We start from the raw sequence: 16,131 nt of genomic DNA on the forward strand, positions 1-16,131 counted from the left end.
CACAGGCTTATTCCTTAAAATGGGAATTGTTGGGAATTCAAAGTATATGAAAAGTCTTTTTCAAAGTTTAGGTTAGAAGAGCTGAATTGAAAACAAGGATGATTTCAGTTCTTTTTTTTTTTTCTAAAAGACGTTAGACACTTTGATAAATGCTGCTTAACTGCTGGGCTCTGGGGCATGATGACTGGTATCTGATGGGGGGACCTGCAGTCTCTTCGTTAAGAAGATCTGATTGTTTAGCTGCAGCAGATGTTCACAAATAGCAGCCTCTTAGTAAATCTTTATCACTGGGAATTGTAGTCACTGACTAGGAGTTTGCACGTTTTAGACCCAAATAGTACATTGTACAGCGCTACGGAATCTGATGGCGCTATATAAATAATAAAATAATAATAATAATAGCATAGTTATACAAATTATAGACAAAGCTGTACAAATAAAAACTGTACAAATTCTCCATCCGGCTACTTGTCTAATTCACACAGTTTGGCCGATAATTTGTCATTTCCCTGTGATCTGAGACCATTCCCAGTTCTGTGAATACACTGCTACTGTCCTGTTATGGGAGCAGTAACTGCAATCCCAAAAACTGCATTCCATTTATGATCCTTCCGACTTTAAATAATTGTAAACTTTTTTAAACTAAAATTGTTTTTATAAACATCTAAAATGTTTTGCACGATATCCCTTTCAATACGAGGGGTTTGCATCTGGCATCATGCTATGGGTTAAATCATCAGATATTAGAGAAGTATTATAAACACATATATAACATGGGATTAGATGATTAAAAAGTAAGAGGAGTTGAGTGAAAGCCACAATAACAAACAAAAACAAAGTCACCGTTCCAGACTAAATGATGATGTACTGAGTTCTCATCTCAAATCAAGTCACCACGAGAGGAACACACAGCATGCAGAGTGCGCACACATCCTTTTGACAAAATCTATTTAATTGAATAATTTATGTTTTTATTTTGTAAAAAAAAGGAAAATGTAGCTTTCCATTTTTTTCAAAATTTTACACAAAAATTACAAGCATGAAAAACGATGCACAGAATACCCATTGTACGCGGTGTTGGTAAGAAGGCAACGCAAACAGTGAGTTTTCTTTGAGATAATCTGTTAATGCAAACTATTAGAGTGCAGGGGGGCAATATTGCGGCATATATGGAATACCTGGGCACCCCTAGTACGCGGCTTGCACACACAACGTACGGTTTAGTACATAACACTTTGTTTACTGTACTAACTAACAGTTTAGCAGTTTCCTAGAGTTTTTAAAAACTCTGCAAAGTTAAGGCGACTGAGGCCAAGTGATCTGATAGAGGATAAAGGATTGAGGTAAGGGGGGGCTGACTGGGTGAGCAAACTCTTCAAAGTTGCAGCAGACAGTTTGCAGTGTAAGGGGGGGGGTAGGGGCCCATTGTGTGCTTTGTCCATTGTAGTTGTTTTTGTATATAGACCTGCTGTCCTCGATTGGCTGCCTGCAGCCCTATTGTTGGGTAATTATTGCAGGCTGGGCTGTGATTGGACTGAATGAGTTCTGTGTTTGCCTCTTGGGCACATAAGCTATTCGTTCTTAAAGTAACTTTTTCCAGGAATGAAGTAACTTCGAAGCAAGCTCTTTCAAAGTGAACTTGTAGACCCAAGCAAGGAGCAAAGATGAAGCTGTGTGAAACCTTCCTAGGTGGGTGCTTTCTGTATAATATTTCCTGTTTATGGGCTGGAGATGTGGATAAATATCTAAACTTTATCCAATTAACTGGGAATTGGGTAGAACCGACAAGAAAATTGCAAATTTGAAGCCTAGTTGGAGAATTGATACTTTCTGGGACAAAGTTCTAAATGTGTTGCAATCGCCATGGAAACTAACAGAATATTCCTGATTACTGCTCCATGTTTAGAATGAGCCCCAAAACGACAGTACCCCGATATATATAGGTGTATGTTTATGGGGTATATGTGGGGCTAAGCTACTAAATATCTCACCTGTGCCAAAGAAGGCCATCATTACACGTGGGTCTGTTTGTGAGTGATGTGACTGGATTGGATCCATTGTAATAGAAAGTAAAGCTGAGTCCAGCTGCTTTGAACTACCGTCCACATGGTGTCTGGGAATTGTCAGTAAGAGCAGGTGAATTCAGCATATTATATGGCTCCTGATTTCTTATATTGGATACTTTGCTTTCTCTGTACAGATTGACAGAACCAGCTCCCAATTATCAAAGTAAGACAGAATGAAGATAGCAGTGTGTTACTGTACTTAGATACTGGTGGAAAAGTGATAGATAGATAGATAGATAGATAGATAGATAGATAGATAATGAATAGATAGATAGATAGATAGATAGATTGTTCCTGTAAGTTTATTTGTAATTGTCCTATTTATAGTTAAATCCCCTCTCATAATATTGTAAAGCGCTACGGAATCTGTTGGCGCTATATAAATGGCAATAATAATAATAGATAGATAGATAGATAGATAACATGGTTAAGTAATCTGTATTTTTTAAAAGAACAATTCTGGGGTGAAGTGCTAAAAGTGGAGCAATTGCTGGGAACGTTCCGTTGGTTTCCCTGGCAATAGCTTAACATTCGAGAACTTTGTCAAATAATTTATCTTTATAAATCTGTATTCCGATGATCTCTACAAACTGGTTTTCTATTCTGTTTGAAGTTCTATAATTCTTTCAGACTGCGTCTGTTTACAAGAAATACTAATTTTCTATCGTCAGCCGGCTCAGAAAATCTGACGAGTTTTGACTAAAACTATAAAACTCAAAGCTTGGATTTACTTTTAAAAAAAGTTCAGTCCAAATCTGTCATTCCATTCAGTAACAAACTCCAGACACACTTTCTGTGCAGACAAAGCCAGGACATATCCTAAGGCCTAGAGTATTGGAGGGGGAGGGGGCATAATGACAATGTAAGCCCCCAAGGCTTATTAAAACTTTTTTTTGTTTTGTTTCTCCATCTGCTGGGGTCTCCCCTTGCCGACATACCCAAGCCTTCAGCTGTTCCATATACAATATTAATGCAAGCCCATTTAAATTCAGAAAATACAACAGCATTAATTGTAGTGTTTGGGCATTAAGGCATCCCATCTGCATAGGGAGACAGAGAGAGACAAGAAAACCTACACCCAGCCTGTGCCAATTAGACCCTCACCATCTACAGACACAAGTTTACTTGGAGTGACATTGAGGAAGAAAAAAAGATTTCTGGGTAACTTTAAAACGATATGAGCCAGAGATAAAACAATTTAACAATTAGTCAAATAATTAAGGAAACTTGTAAATGTTTTTGCTACAGTATACCTAATATTTTTAATAATTATATTAGATACATTTTAATAGGTTAACTTAATTAATTTTATACACAACGCCTTTTTAAATTTTTTTTTAAATGTTATTATTTACTAGGAAGAATAGATTAAATATTCTCCACCCTCCCGGAGAGAAAAAAGTATACAATATAACACAATAAAACTTAGAAAATACAAGACAATAAAAAAGTTTACATAATAAGAGAATTGGAACAACACAAAAGAAAAATGAAGAACAGACAAACGACACGTAAATTCGACTTTTCGGTTTATTTAGTTTGAACTTTACATTAAAAAACAGGCGATGCTTATTGATTTGCAATTGCATTATGATAATAAATAAACACAAACATTCACGGTCACACAAACAACCCCACTGATTCACTAAACTGGAAATCAAAAACTGAATTGCAAATATTGGGCATCTTTGCAGGTATAGACAAACATTGCTATTCAGTTATCAATTAATCCCCGGTTCACTGTGAGTAAACCCTGCAATCACAAACAGAGACACTCACAAACACACAAAGATAATCAAAAACACACAAAGAGTAAAAATTAAAAAGACACCAACCAGGAGCCAATAAATACACAAAATAGCAGTAAGTAGTAAATAAATAATATAGGCACTAGTGCAGGAGCAATAAAGGGCTTGGTGGAGAGACCCCCCATATGGGATCTAATAATTTATGTCTACAGAGTGGAGCCTTCTTTGTATACAGGTTCTTGGCCTTGTTGGTGGCTGTAACGATTTCCATCGTGTGTGGTTTTGGTTTCAGTAGGAATCCCTGTGTGTGAATTTGGTTAAATAGGATTAAAGTCCTGCAGTCCAGGATGTACAACTCAGGGGGTGTATAGATCACTGGAAAAAGGAACAAGTAATAGAATATAAACTCCTTTCAACAGGACCATCACCCCTTGTTTCCATTCGTCCCAGCTTGTCATAATTTGCTGCAATAATTTTTTTTGCAATTGCTACAAAGCTGAAAGAGCGATGGAGGAGAGATGGAGAATAGTATCTTGATAAGGGGATAGTATTTAAGTAATATAACATCATATGGCACTAACATACACATATATATCAATTATTGCATATTGTGCTGTAAAATTTAATTGTTTGGGGAATTTATTGAACTCCAAGCAATTTATTGTAAGTTTTGGTGTAAGTGTTAGTGTGTGTGTGTAGGTGCCAGTGGGACTGTAATCATGTAGCAGCCAGTGTGTGTATGTATTTGTTTGTGTATGTGCGTGAAAGTTTGTCAATTTGTGTAGCTGTAAATGTATCAGTCTGTAACTGTCTTTGTCATTGTGTGATTGTGCGTTTGTCAGTGTGTGAGTTTGTCAGTATGTGAGTGTAGGTTTATCGATGTGTTTGTTTATGAGTGTGTGTGATTTTGTCAGTGTGGGCTTATGAGTGTGTGTACAGGTTTATCAGTGTGTGTTTGTCAGTGTGTATGGGTTTATCAGTGTGAGTTTGTCCGTGTGTGAATGGGTTTATCAGTGTATGTTTATGAGTGTGTGTGTATGGGGTTATCAGTGTGTGTTTGTCAGTGTGTGAATGCGTTTATCATTGTGTGTTTGTCAGTGTGTGTGTATCGGTTTATCAGTGTGTGTTTATGAGTGTGTGTGTGTGAATGCATTTATCAGTGTGTGTTTGTCAGTGTGTGTATGGGTTTATCAGTGTGTGTTTATGAGTGTGTGTGTGTGTGTATGGGTTTATCAGTGTGTGTTTGTCAGTGTGTGCATGAGTTTATCAGTGTGTGTTTGTCAGTGTGTGCATGGGTTTATCAGTGTGTGTTTGTCAGTGTGTGTACGGGTTTATCAGTGTGTGTTTTTGTCAGTGTGTGTGTTTGTCAGTGTGTGAATGCGTTTATCAGTGTGTGTCTCTGTGTGCAGCGTATAATTGTATAGTAAATGAATATATTAGAGCACAGCTAGTGGAGCTGTCCGCATTGTGGTGCTGAATATAGCTCACTCAGTTGCCATTATAAATGGTATAAAGCCGATCCTACTGTGAGCTTTTAAATGAAAGGCACAGTTTTCCTTGTTACAGCAAATATGTGAGGCAGTTTTACTGACCTAGAGAATCATTTTCCCAAAGGTATGTTGCCTTCTCTCTCATGGAGGAAACACATTAAAGCTTTGTCTTGGGAGACATTAAGAAGTTTTCTATAGCACTGCTCAGTGACTCATAGTCAGTCTCAATGAAATGTTTACAGTGCAGGGTAAAGGAAGACTGGGGAGAGATTTATTGAGAAAAGATTGGGAAGAGAGGATTTCCAAATCTCCCCTCCAATGCCACAGATATCTACATTATTAAACGCACTTACAGCTGTAATGAGAGAACTTAAAAGTAGGGATTTATGTCAAAATGTTAACGTAGATCTAAATTTCATTATATAACATTAACGTAGATCTAAATTTAACATAGATCTAAATTTCATTATATAACATTGCATCAAGTTGGTTCTTCATTGCTGGGACACACACTATTTCTCACTGGAAGCCCTTCATATGTTAAATTTGGAATTACATTATGGAGTAACAGAATACAGGGCTCCATTAGTTTGTAGTTAGTATTAACCCCTTAAGGACCAAACTTCTGGAATAAAATGGAATTATGACGTGTCAGACATGTCATGTGTCCTTAAGGGGTTAAAGGCCCCCCAATTTCCCCACACATAGTACCCCCCAAACAATGAAGCATCTAAGATAATGGATGTCTCTAAGTTTAATATTTTAGATTTAACCCATTTTCTGTCTATCACAAACATGAATCTTGCTTAGCTTAGGTAGGTTGGTAGCTTTTTGCAAAAGCTGATGTCTAACACAGTGTCCCACTCATTGTAAAATGGGGTTATAATACAGGAAATATGATTTAACGTTTTGGATAAATCAGTAATACTATGTCATGTACCTGAGCGAGTGTTCATTTCGAATTGCATTTAGTTATCTCAATTAGTATTTTCTAAATGTCATCAAAATCTGTGACAAGTAAGAATTATTAGATAATTCTAACCAACAGCTGGTGGCAATAAAAGCCAAAACCCCACAGCTGCAAGCTCTGAAGTCACAATAGGATTCATTTGCATACTAGGAATTGTGGGAAATTGACACCAAAATGGCTACTTTTAGGCACTTTTCCACTCGGTTATTTTCCCAGCTTTGAATAATAACTTACCATTGTAGTTTTATGATGTACACAGTTATTGTGTTTCGTGAACCAAATGTGTATATATTGATAAAACCCTTTAATGGTTGTCTTATAGTGGACACGTTTCACACGTGATCTCAATCTGAGTATAGGAGATCTGGACTCATTATTTTACAGGATGGAGAGGCCATTCACGAAGCCCCAAAGTGCAACAAACTAAAACCGAATTGCTAAATTTAGGCGAAAATGGCCAAACTTTGACTATATGTAGAGATGACATTTTTTTTTTTAAATCATCCATTTTTTTGCCTCCATATTGCAATTTGGTTTTTAATTCACCTCAATTTGATGTTTAGTAAATGATCTCCTGCTACTTGATATAATCTGGGCAGTCATTGTAAAACGTCTAATTTACTATTTGTGCTTGTAATATTGTCAGTCATATTTAGATTTTGTATGTCCATGGGGTGTTTTGCAAGACTTCTTTTTCTTGTATTTAATGGATGGTTGTGACAGTTTGTGCCATTGCAGTTTGCCATGTTTTTTGTGAAGTTTAAAAAATATGTTGTGCTTTCTTTTTGCTTTCGATGTAAATGTTATTGTTTTAGAACTCGTAACTGTTTACAAGAATTATATTCAATGAGCAAACTTTCCTATTATTTAAAATTCCAAACAATATCGATACGTTTAACGTTGGGCGCTCTGTTACATTGAGAGAACGCTGTGTTAACGCAGAGGTTGGGGTGCAGCAAATGACTCGCTCAATGCAAACTGAGGAGGAAAAGGTTAAAAGCTCCATTTTTTTCTAGCTGCTTGTAACATGTGCTATTGTTTACTGGCCAAGGGCCGGTCACAGAGCTCCTTTCGGGTAGCCAGGGGGATTTTGGAAAGTACACTCACTGGAGAAGCCCCCCTTTCATTGATAAAGACACCCCCAATCCTATAAGCAACTTTCCCTAACCCACTCAGGGCATCTGTCATTCTCTGGGTGTTGCAGTTAGGAATTGCTGGACTGCACCATGAGCTGGCAATGCATGGGGGTATCAGGATGACAGTTGTAACATGCACAGCTTCTTTTGTGCCCTCCCCATTGAAAATCTCCAACCATCTTGCATATTAATTATTAATCAGTTGGTTGAGTCAGGCACCTTCTGTTGGCTGCAGCAGAGACAATAATAATCTGAGATGAAGAGGGCCTACCCACACCCCCACCCCCCCCCCAGGAGGAGGAGAGATGAGCTGCTCCATCTTTTTTCATGCTGTACTGTAAATTTCTTTCACCTCTCAGAGTAAACAGATACATTGTAAGCTTGGAGTATTTATTAAACTGATGGCCCCCCTTCTCTGAGTCTATTCTGGAGCTGAGTCTGGGCATTGGCTGGAGGAGACCCTGGCTGGAGCCACCAGGACTGGTCACTTGGAAGGAGTGGAAATCTAGAATTGGGAACCAACAAACACAGCTCCACTTGAGTGTTGGCTGGTTTTCATCCTCCCCTCCTCCACTTTCAGCCATGAACATCTCATGACTGCTCCCTGTGATGTCATTGAGGAAAGGTCCACACAATAGCAGAGTAAGGTAAGTCCTTTGAATTGGCTTTCAAGGCTGATTGAGAAGATGTGGCAGTTCAGCACCTTGGACAGTGCTCTCCCCTAGAAGCCTGGTCTAGGATCCCAGAAGGGTGTTTGAAGTGAAGAAGCTCAGATATTCCTCCCTGGCTTGAGAGAGGGGCTGCTCATTTGGCCAGCACTGAGCTCTTGTTCTGGAATAAACTCTGTTGATGAGTTGGAGAAGGAGGGATACAATGTTTGGGGCCTTGCTGGAAGGATTCTGCTTTCTGGACCTAAGAATACACTGAGGGGAGATGAACATTGTGTTAAAGGAATGTTTTTCTCTCTTTGCAAGGTACAGTAATAGAAGCACTGTGTACATGTCATGGCAGCTGATTGGGATCCTGAAACTCTTTGTTGTTTATTGTGTGTTTTCTTGAATTTCGTGGCTTTCTATTGGGCAGGGTTTGTGCTTGGATTGGCTTCCTGGCATAATTTTGTTGTTTGACCTGTTTTTGGTGTACATTGCTTGAAATTGAAGGTTTTAGAGCAGAAAGTGATATAAAGTTCTGTAGAGATGGATTCCTTCCTAGGGGTGCATCCTCTGGGCAGTGGGGTTGCCCATTGCCCTGGCACATGATCTGTTACTCCATGAATTTATATTGCTTTTTAAATAGTAGTATTTACTAGGCTGTGCCTGCCTGCAGTGTTATCTGGGATCCATTGTTGGGCCTCCAGGCCCCTGGATTTAAATCCACGAAGAGCTAGAAAACCTTTTCAGAGCACTTACTCATTTTTCTGTGTCTCATCTGCTGCCATTATCAGCCCTTTCCATATGGTCACTTTAATTAATGGCAAACAAAGGGCAGGAGATGGGATTGAGAGCTGGGATGTCTCCACTCTATGCTGTCATAGTAACTAGGCTGGGATTGGGAGCAGCCTCCTGCCAACATTGCTTTGTATCCTGGGAAAGGTTACGCTCACAGCAAGTCAGAGTGTGAGTGTGAGTGTCACCCTGTGTGAGTGCAGAGTGAACACAACCTGCACACACCCACATCCACACCCATTCATAAGACACACAGATCCTATGTTATTATTTATTATTTAGCTTAACAGGAGGCATTGTATCAATAATACAGTTAGATATGTGTGACTTTTATACAAATATTTACTCTTACAATATAAATAATATAAATCATAATAAATAATATTCAGCGCAATGTTCTCTGTGTTTTCTCTTTCATAGTGTTTTTATATATATAGAGAGAGAATATAATGCATTTATTTAAAAATATATGTTTTTTTGTATTATTTTCTCTTTTCTCTGATGGATTTTGCTAATTAAGCTAGGCACGTTGTGGGAGTAAATTCTATTCTATGTAGGCTAACAGTGATACATACAGATATTTATGATGTGGGTGTGATGTTTGTGAATGAACACTGTCGAAAAGTTGTTAAATACAGATTGCAGCCAGTTTTGTTTTGCAATGTTTTGCTAGATAATCCTTTGCGATTACTGTGTCAAAATTTTAATAAAATAGCAATAATAAAAGTAACGGTGAATACTAGCTCAATGGATAAAATAGACCAAATGTATTATATTATCTCTGTGTGTTTCCGTTAGTTTGGGGTACACCCACCATTCTGTCGTAAAGATAAAATCCTGTTTAAAAATGCTCACAGTTTGAAAATCGATGTTAACCTTTCAAAAGCCGCTAGTGATCGCTTGCCCTGCCTGCTGGCACATTGAGTGTTAATCCAACGTGGAATCCAAAAGAACCTATTTATTTTGCCATCCTGGCACTCAAGCGGTTGATACCCGTAAGCGTGCGTCTCATGGAAGTAAGTGCAGTCTCATCGGACCTGTGACCTTCCTGAGAGTGTAGATAGCTGGGCATGCACTCAACTTTCGCTGAGTCGGTGATGGAGTAACGAGTGAGGGACTCTGCATTGATCTGCCCTGGTTGTACCCGGCGTCCGTCCAGGGCTCCAGATTCTGTTTTTGGGGTTTCTGTGTTAAATGTGTTCTGGTTCTCAATAAATGTATGTTAATAGCCCTGCGGAGGGAACGGCAATGCTAAACCCAGTAACTATGAAGGATTGATTTAAAAAACTGAACATTTTAAACTCAAATAGCCTAATTCGAAGAATTCTCCAGTTCAGCCATATTGTCCCACCTGTATAATTTGTTTCTTTTGTAAATAAACTCCATGTCTAAATGTAAATATCCCATTTAAGATAGCATCTCATAAGGCCTAAACATCAAGCTGACAATGCGCCTGTGGATCGCCCTGCTGGACCCTGCGCGGTGCCCTTTCTAAGCTCCCCCACCCTGGTAAGCGAATGAGCCATTTGAAGAGATTCATTCAGTCACTCTTGAAGTCTTTCTAATAACTGCAGAGCAGGCCCTCCGGCGAGCACTCCAACTGCATCATTTATAGCCCTGGAAACAGCTGCCTGCCTGCGTGCGTTCACTTACTGCTACCACAACAACAATACTAGCATTTACACAACCCTCCATGCACTCTGCCTCCATGTTTGACAAAATGCATTCGCTGCTCAAAGTCTCACGTGGTTATATGGGAGCACAGAAGTGGCGCTGATCTGAAACTCAGGAAATGGGGGTTGCATGCAGAAACAAGGCTCTTTACGGATTATAAGAAGATTGGATTTCCATTTAGTGTCCTTGTTGGTTGAAGAATAAGGCTTGGGATTCCAGAGATTGTGAGCTGTATCGTACCCTAAAGGGTTAACACAACATAAACAGTAATTATGGGGCAAAGTTCTTAGAAAATGGAGCAATTACCATGGAAACCAGCAGAACATTGCTGACAAATATTCCACTTACAGTACTTTGACACAGAAGTACTCTTTTTATGCAAGAGACAATGTATGCTTTTTTAAGGTCGGACTATTGATTCAGATGTAATCGCACATTAAGGTCACTGTAATAAACGTGGCTGCTAGATTTTATTATATCTCTTTTTTTATTCATATCAATCATGTCGAATGACAGATTGCACGATGCCTTGTCTTTTACATTGTCGGCCATTTTTTTTTTTTCCTAAGTAAACTATACTTTAACTGAACTAAACTATCAGCTTTGACCACAAATAGCCACTCATTCTTATATAACTGGAAATGGCCATGTTTATGACTAAGGGTGTTTAAATGTGAATATCCAATGGTTTTGTCCTGTTCTCTATGTAACAGCTGCTATTCTTGCCGGTAAAAGGCATCACTACCTGTGAATAACTCAGGTCACTGATAATATACGTAGCGCTCTATGTTGCGTCTGCCTAGAGCTCTCGTCATGCTCCGGTTATTTACAGTAGAGTTATAGCAGGAAGCCATTGTAACAGTAACTGTGGACCATCCATGGTTCAGCGTTGGACCTATATGAAAATGTTTTGAAAATAAAGGACGTCGTACAGAGTATTTAATAGTATTGCAATGGGTTAGAATCAGAAGAGCATTAAGGCAGACAAAGCATCATGGGAGATGTAGTTCTAGCACAGCTTGAGGCCAGCCCTTTTAGAGCCGTCCCTTAAAGCCTAATTTGTGTCTTTATTATTGTCAAATAAAGGACAAACGCCTGCCAATCTCCGTGTCCCTTTGTTGGTCGATACATTCATTGGCGTTTTATAGCAGTGGAGAGCCGCGCTGCATTGTTTCCCAAATGAACTCTCCGAAAGCTGATTCCACGTCTGATCACTCCAAACTGGGTTACAGGGGGCCGCGAGGTGACGAGGGGACCAGGTGACTTCTAGGCTGACATTTCAAAGAAGTCGTAATTACTGGGAATTAAACAGCTGAGTCTTTAGCAGAGGCCAATAGACTGAGAGCAGCCGATAGCTCTGGTGGAATGAAAGGCCGGCCACTGAATGAAGCACTCTCCAACCTCGGCATGTCCTGTCATTGTGAGAGGCCTCTCGCTCTTTAAATCCATGTAAATGGCACACACTGGAAGATGTGTTGACAGGCGGCGGGGGGGGGGGGGGGGAGACTAATTTACCACAGTCAGGGGGTAGGCCATAAATTGCCCTTGTTTAGCTACCAAACCTTCCCGGAGAGTTTTTGATTATATTTTCTGGGCTTGAGAAGAGGTAACGCAGAATAATTGATGAAATCCAAGTTATTTGGAAAGGCTGAGGCCTACTCTCTGTGCAGTGTAGTTCTGTGAATCATTAAAATTAAATTACTGCAGATGCAATCGAGTTTATCTCCACCCAATTCAACCTATTTTAGACTTGTCAGAGTCATCAAAAGGCCATAGACAAATTGTAATATATATAAAAGGTTCCATCACAGCTAAATCTACATAGAACTCATGTTGTTAGATTACAGTTTCACGAGGGGCTTGGCCCCATTAAATAATTGAAAGATATTGGCTCACCCTATTATCACCTCTGGTAATACCAATCTATAGGTGCTGTAGGTTCTCAAACAAAGTTTTCAGGGCTTACAAGCAGTCATGCGTCTCCGTACGTGAATGCAGGTTGAACTTATTATATCGGTGGAAGTAAACTACAAAAAAAACACTTTCGACAACCACTTTACAATTGTAATAATAAAGTTCTCACCAAGGGTGCCGTTTTCTAAAACTAACTTTGCTAAATGTTACAACCAATAGTTCTCCAGGAGGGAAAATCTCCACTCACATTGTGGATTATGGTCGAAATGTGGCCATTCACTCTATAATTCCTGTTTTAGTAATTTGCCGTTCGGATGTCTAACTATCTAATGGTCAGTATATCTGCGGTATATCGTGGTGTGGAGGGGTTTGCTTGACCCATTATCTGGAAAAGACGAGAGTATCGCCCCTTTCCTTGGCACGTTTGGCAATTTCAGACTAGCAGGTGCACTGGAGCTCCTTTATAGAGCTTTATCGTCTTACTGTAAAAGGCTTTCTGAATCCTAGATTTTATATCTCAAAGCAAAATGACTTCAATTGAATTTCCTGAAAATCTGTCCTGTCAGCATTTCCTGAGCACAGCAACGCACAGGACTGTAGGGATATGAGATAAGAGTTTCATTCACGCTGGGTGAGGTATCCTATATAGTCATATCACCCAGCTCTCACAATGCAGGCAACATATTGTAACTGGTCACTGGTTGGAAATGAATATTAGTCACTGGCCAAGGGGGAGATCCAAGCAATCAAAGTGTTTACAAGCAGAAGGCTCTGTGATAACAATCAGCAATTAACCCCTTTGTTGCCTGGGGACGTGTTTCTCAGTGAGGAGTAAAGGAGCAGATGGGTGTTGTGTAGAGGTGTATTGTTCTGTGTTTTTTGGGAGATTTACCAGAGCTGGGGTGGAGGTGAAGAGGTCTTGCCCAGCAATGCCGCATATTTCCAAAACCACTGAACCCACTTAAGCAAAGTTTTCTCCACTCACTGCCATTATCTCAGCCAGCCACAAGCAGACCATAACTTAGTTCTGGTGAATTATAGTAAATGATACATTGACTCTCCAAGGCAAAGCAAGCCAATTCCAGGCTTACTGACTATTATTCTTTAAATGATTATACACTATTTATAAGGCGCCAACACATACCGCAGTGCTGTACATGTGTACAAAAGATACAAGTAAAAATACAAAGGTGAAACACATCTAAGACACAATACAAAATCTGACATATACAGGAGGAGTTGATGGAGCAATTCCCATGAGAACAATCTAAATGAATATGAAAATGAATAAACAGAATGTGAGGACTGCTAGGGTAACAGAGATAGGATTGCAACATTCAAACCACATAGGCAAATGGAGACTAGAGATCAGTTGGAGAGAGTTTCCAAATCAGCTATTATTGCCTAAATTCTAGCATTTTCTTTTTTTAATGTGTACGTATTCCTAACCCTGTATAACTGTGATACAGCTTAGTGATTTACTAACACCTGGGTCAAGTTCAATTACTGCTATTAACCATGTTAGACCCAGTATGTACGTTTAACACCACGTTATAAAAGTACGCATAAATATGCTCAGTCCCAATAAATCTGCAATCAGTAGAAAATGGTTCAGGGATTTGATCACCAAAAAACTTGAAACAATGAATGGTTTGCTAAATTTAGGCAAAAACAGCTTAGACTGAAGAAGTCTATAACGTGGCGAACTCCACAGTGTTTTTTTTTTTTATTTTTTTTGTCACTGTCGCCAGATTTGTGCACAATCCACTAGCGGACAGAAAGTTGTGATTTAGAATTTCCAAGACTTGCCTGGCATTCTGTGCATGGTGTCCCGGACACCCACACTCGTACAGTGTGAATGGGTACGGACTGAGCTATATGGGGTGTGAATACCACACTGAACACAGAAATGCCGCAGAGGTAGGTGTGTTTGTTAGGTATCTCCGCCGCACTACCCACCCCAGTAATGAAGTGACAGTTCCGCTCTAAGGCTGAGATATGATTTTAATGACTTGTTTACAAACATGCTTAACTAGCGATTACAGCCGGATTGCGTAGTGTGTCCCGCTAGAAATCAGACGTTAGAATGTATTCATTAAACCGTGAATTGTGCTGCATTCACAACGGTTCTCTTTTTAGTGCAAAAAAAAAGACTATCTTCTGAGCAGTTTCAATGTTGGGACGGAGGTTTTCAGAGCTGCTTGCACTCAGTACATGCACAGGAGACCTACATAAATTACTCTACAAATAGCCGGCCATCTGCTCGGGCAGATTAGATTAGTGATTACTGAGTCCACACATCAGTTTCTATGCAATGCTACACGCACCGTGTATGTGCTAATATCAGCCTTCTTTAATATCCGCCTCTAGACTCTACTTTCTAGAAATAATACAGGACTACGTTAATAAAAACAAACTAACAACAAAGCAACAACGTTACAATTAGAAAACTTTGATGACTAAAAAAAAAAAACATTTAAACCCCATCTGCACCTTCACCTGCCCCCGATTCTTTTTATATGCAGTTTTGGTTTCATATTCTATTAGGAAACGAATTGGAAAAATACTTTAACCTTAACCAGTGTTGCTCTTTCCCCCCCTCCCTAATTACTGCTACAGGTTACTCATTGGACTGGCACTTTGGGAATCTGTATTCCCAAACATGGGCAGTGATAGAAATATCGGAACATTTACAGATCTTATTCTTCCCTCGCTACTTTATTCCTTTAGAGAAATATTTTTAGTTCTGTTGAAATCATTTGGAGCATTAATGTATATTGTAATTAATTCTGTACTCCCCAATATACTTCTAATATTTCATGCAGCCAGACAAACATATCTATAGGTTTATTTAATATGATTTTGTTCTTTATATGTTTGATTTCTCCGAATATCTGACCTATATATAAACCGGCAGTATAGATCATAAAATAAATTATACTTATTTTGGGTTATTCGGGAAAATGTGGATTACGGAGAATTGACACGAAACGAACAATTTGGCCCAAATTGCCAAATTGAAACAAATTCTTCAAGTTTATTTTTCTAAATTTTTGTTTTGACCTAAAGTTGCATTTCCTTGTTTGCCGGTTTATTGGATAAACGTGTCTATAAAACTGGTTTCTGGTTCTGGTTCTGGTTCAGTTCTGTTTATTGCACATCAGGGATACTGTTTACTAGTGACGGGGTGTGAAAGTGATTACTAAACCTGCTGGACAGTTTGCAAGATATTTTTTTCCAATTTCTTTTCTAGTGTTTCCATAGCTGGAGGGCCATGTTTGGACAGCCCATTGTGGGTTCTAGAGCTGGTCGGTGACAGTCATGCAATGCGGATCTGCTAGGTTTGGGAACAGTCGTTTGGCTGCGGTTATTTCAATCCATTTCTTATAAACAGCATTTTGCAGAAACAGCTTTCTGATGAGAGAGGGGGGGATTCATTTTGTTTCAAGGCTGAGCGTTTTATTAACATTGATGCAGTTTTGAAATGAGAAAATAAATAAGAGAGAGGAAGGGACAGCGCTGTGCGTTTAAGTGTAACTAGATGGGGTGAGAGTTTGGGAGGGGCATCGGAATGACTCCTGGAAAGCACGTGATGCGCAGAGAGGCAGCAGCTGAGTTTGCAGATTCCGTCAGCATGCAGCGAACTCCATCGTTACCCACCTCCAACTCTTAACCCCTTCTTATATTA

The 16,131-nt window shown here is 39.3% G+C and overlaps 1 protein-coding gene across 5 annotated transcripts in view; it reads left to right on the plus strand.

The window, feature by feature from the left end:
* Positions 1-1,623: 1,623 nt before the first annotated feature.
* The window catches only part of MYT1 (myelin transcription factor 1), a 72,960-nt gene continuing 58,452 nt past the window's right edge, over positions 1,624-16,131 (plus strand). For 3 of the 5 annotated variants that reach the window (XM_063459663.1, XM_063459667.1, XM_063459664.1), the window contains exon 1: positions 1,624-1,689. In XM_063459663.1, the coding sequence (XP_063315733.1) occupies positions 1,665-1,689 (25 nt within the window). In that variant the 5' untranslated portion in view covers positions 1,624-1,664. Of the gene's footprint in view, positions 1,690-7,747; positions 8,058-8,221; positions 8,385-16,131 lie in introns of those variants that run through there. The other 2 variants (XM_063459665.1, XM_063459666.1) reach the window with 2 other exon arrangements.

Source organism: Pelobates fuscus, chromosome 6 (assembly GCF_036172605.1).
Source record: "Pelobates fuscus isolate aPelFus1 chromosome 6, aPelFus1.pri, whole genome shotgun sequence".
Taxonomy (NCBI): domain Eukaryota; kingdom Metazoa; phylum Chordata; class Amphibia; order Anura; family Pelobatidae; genus Pelobates; species Pelobates fuscus.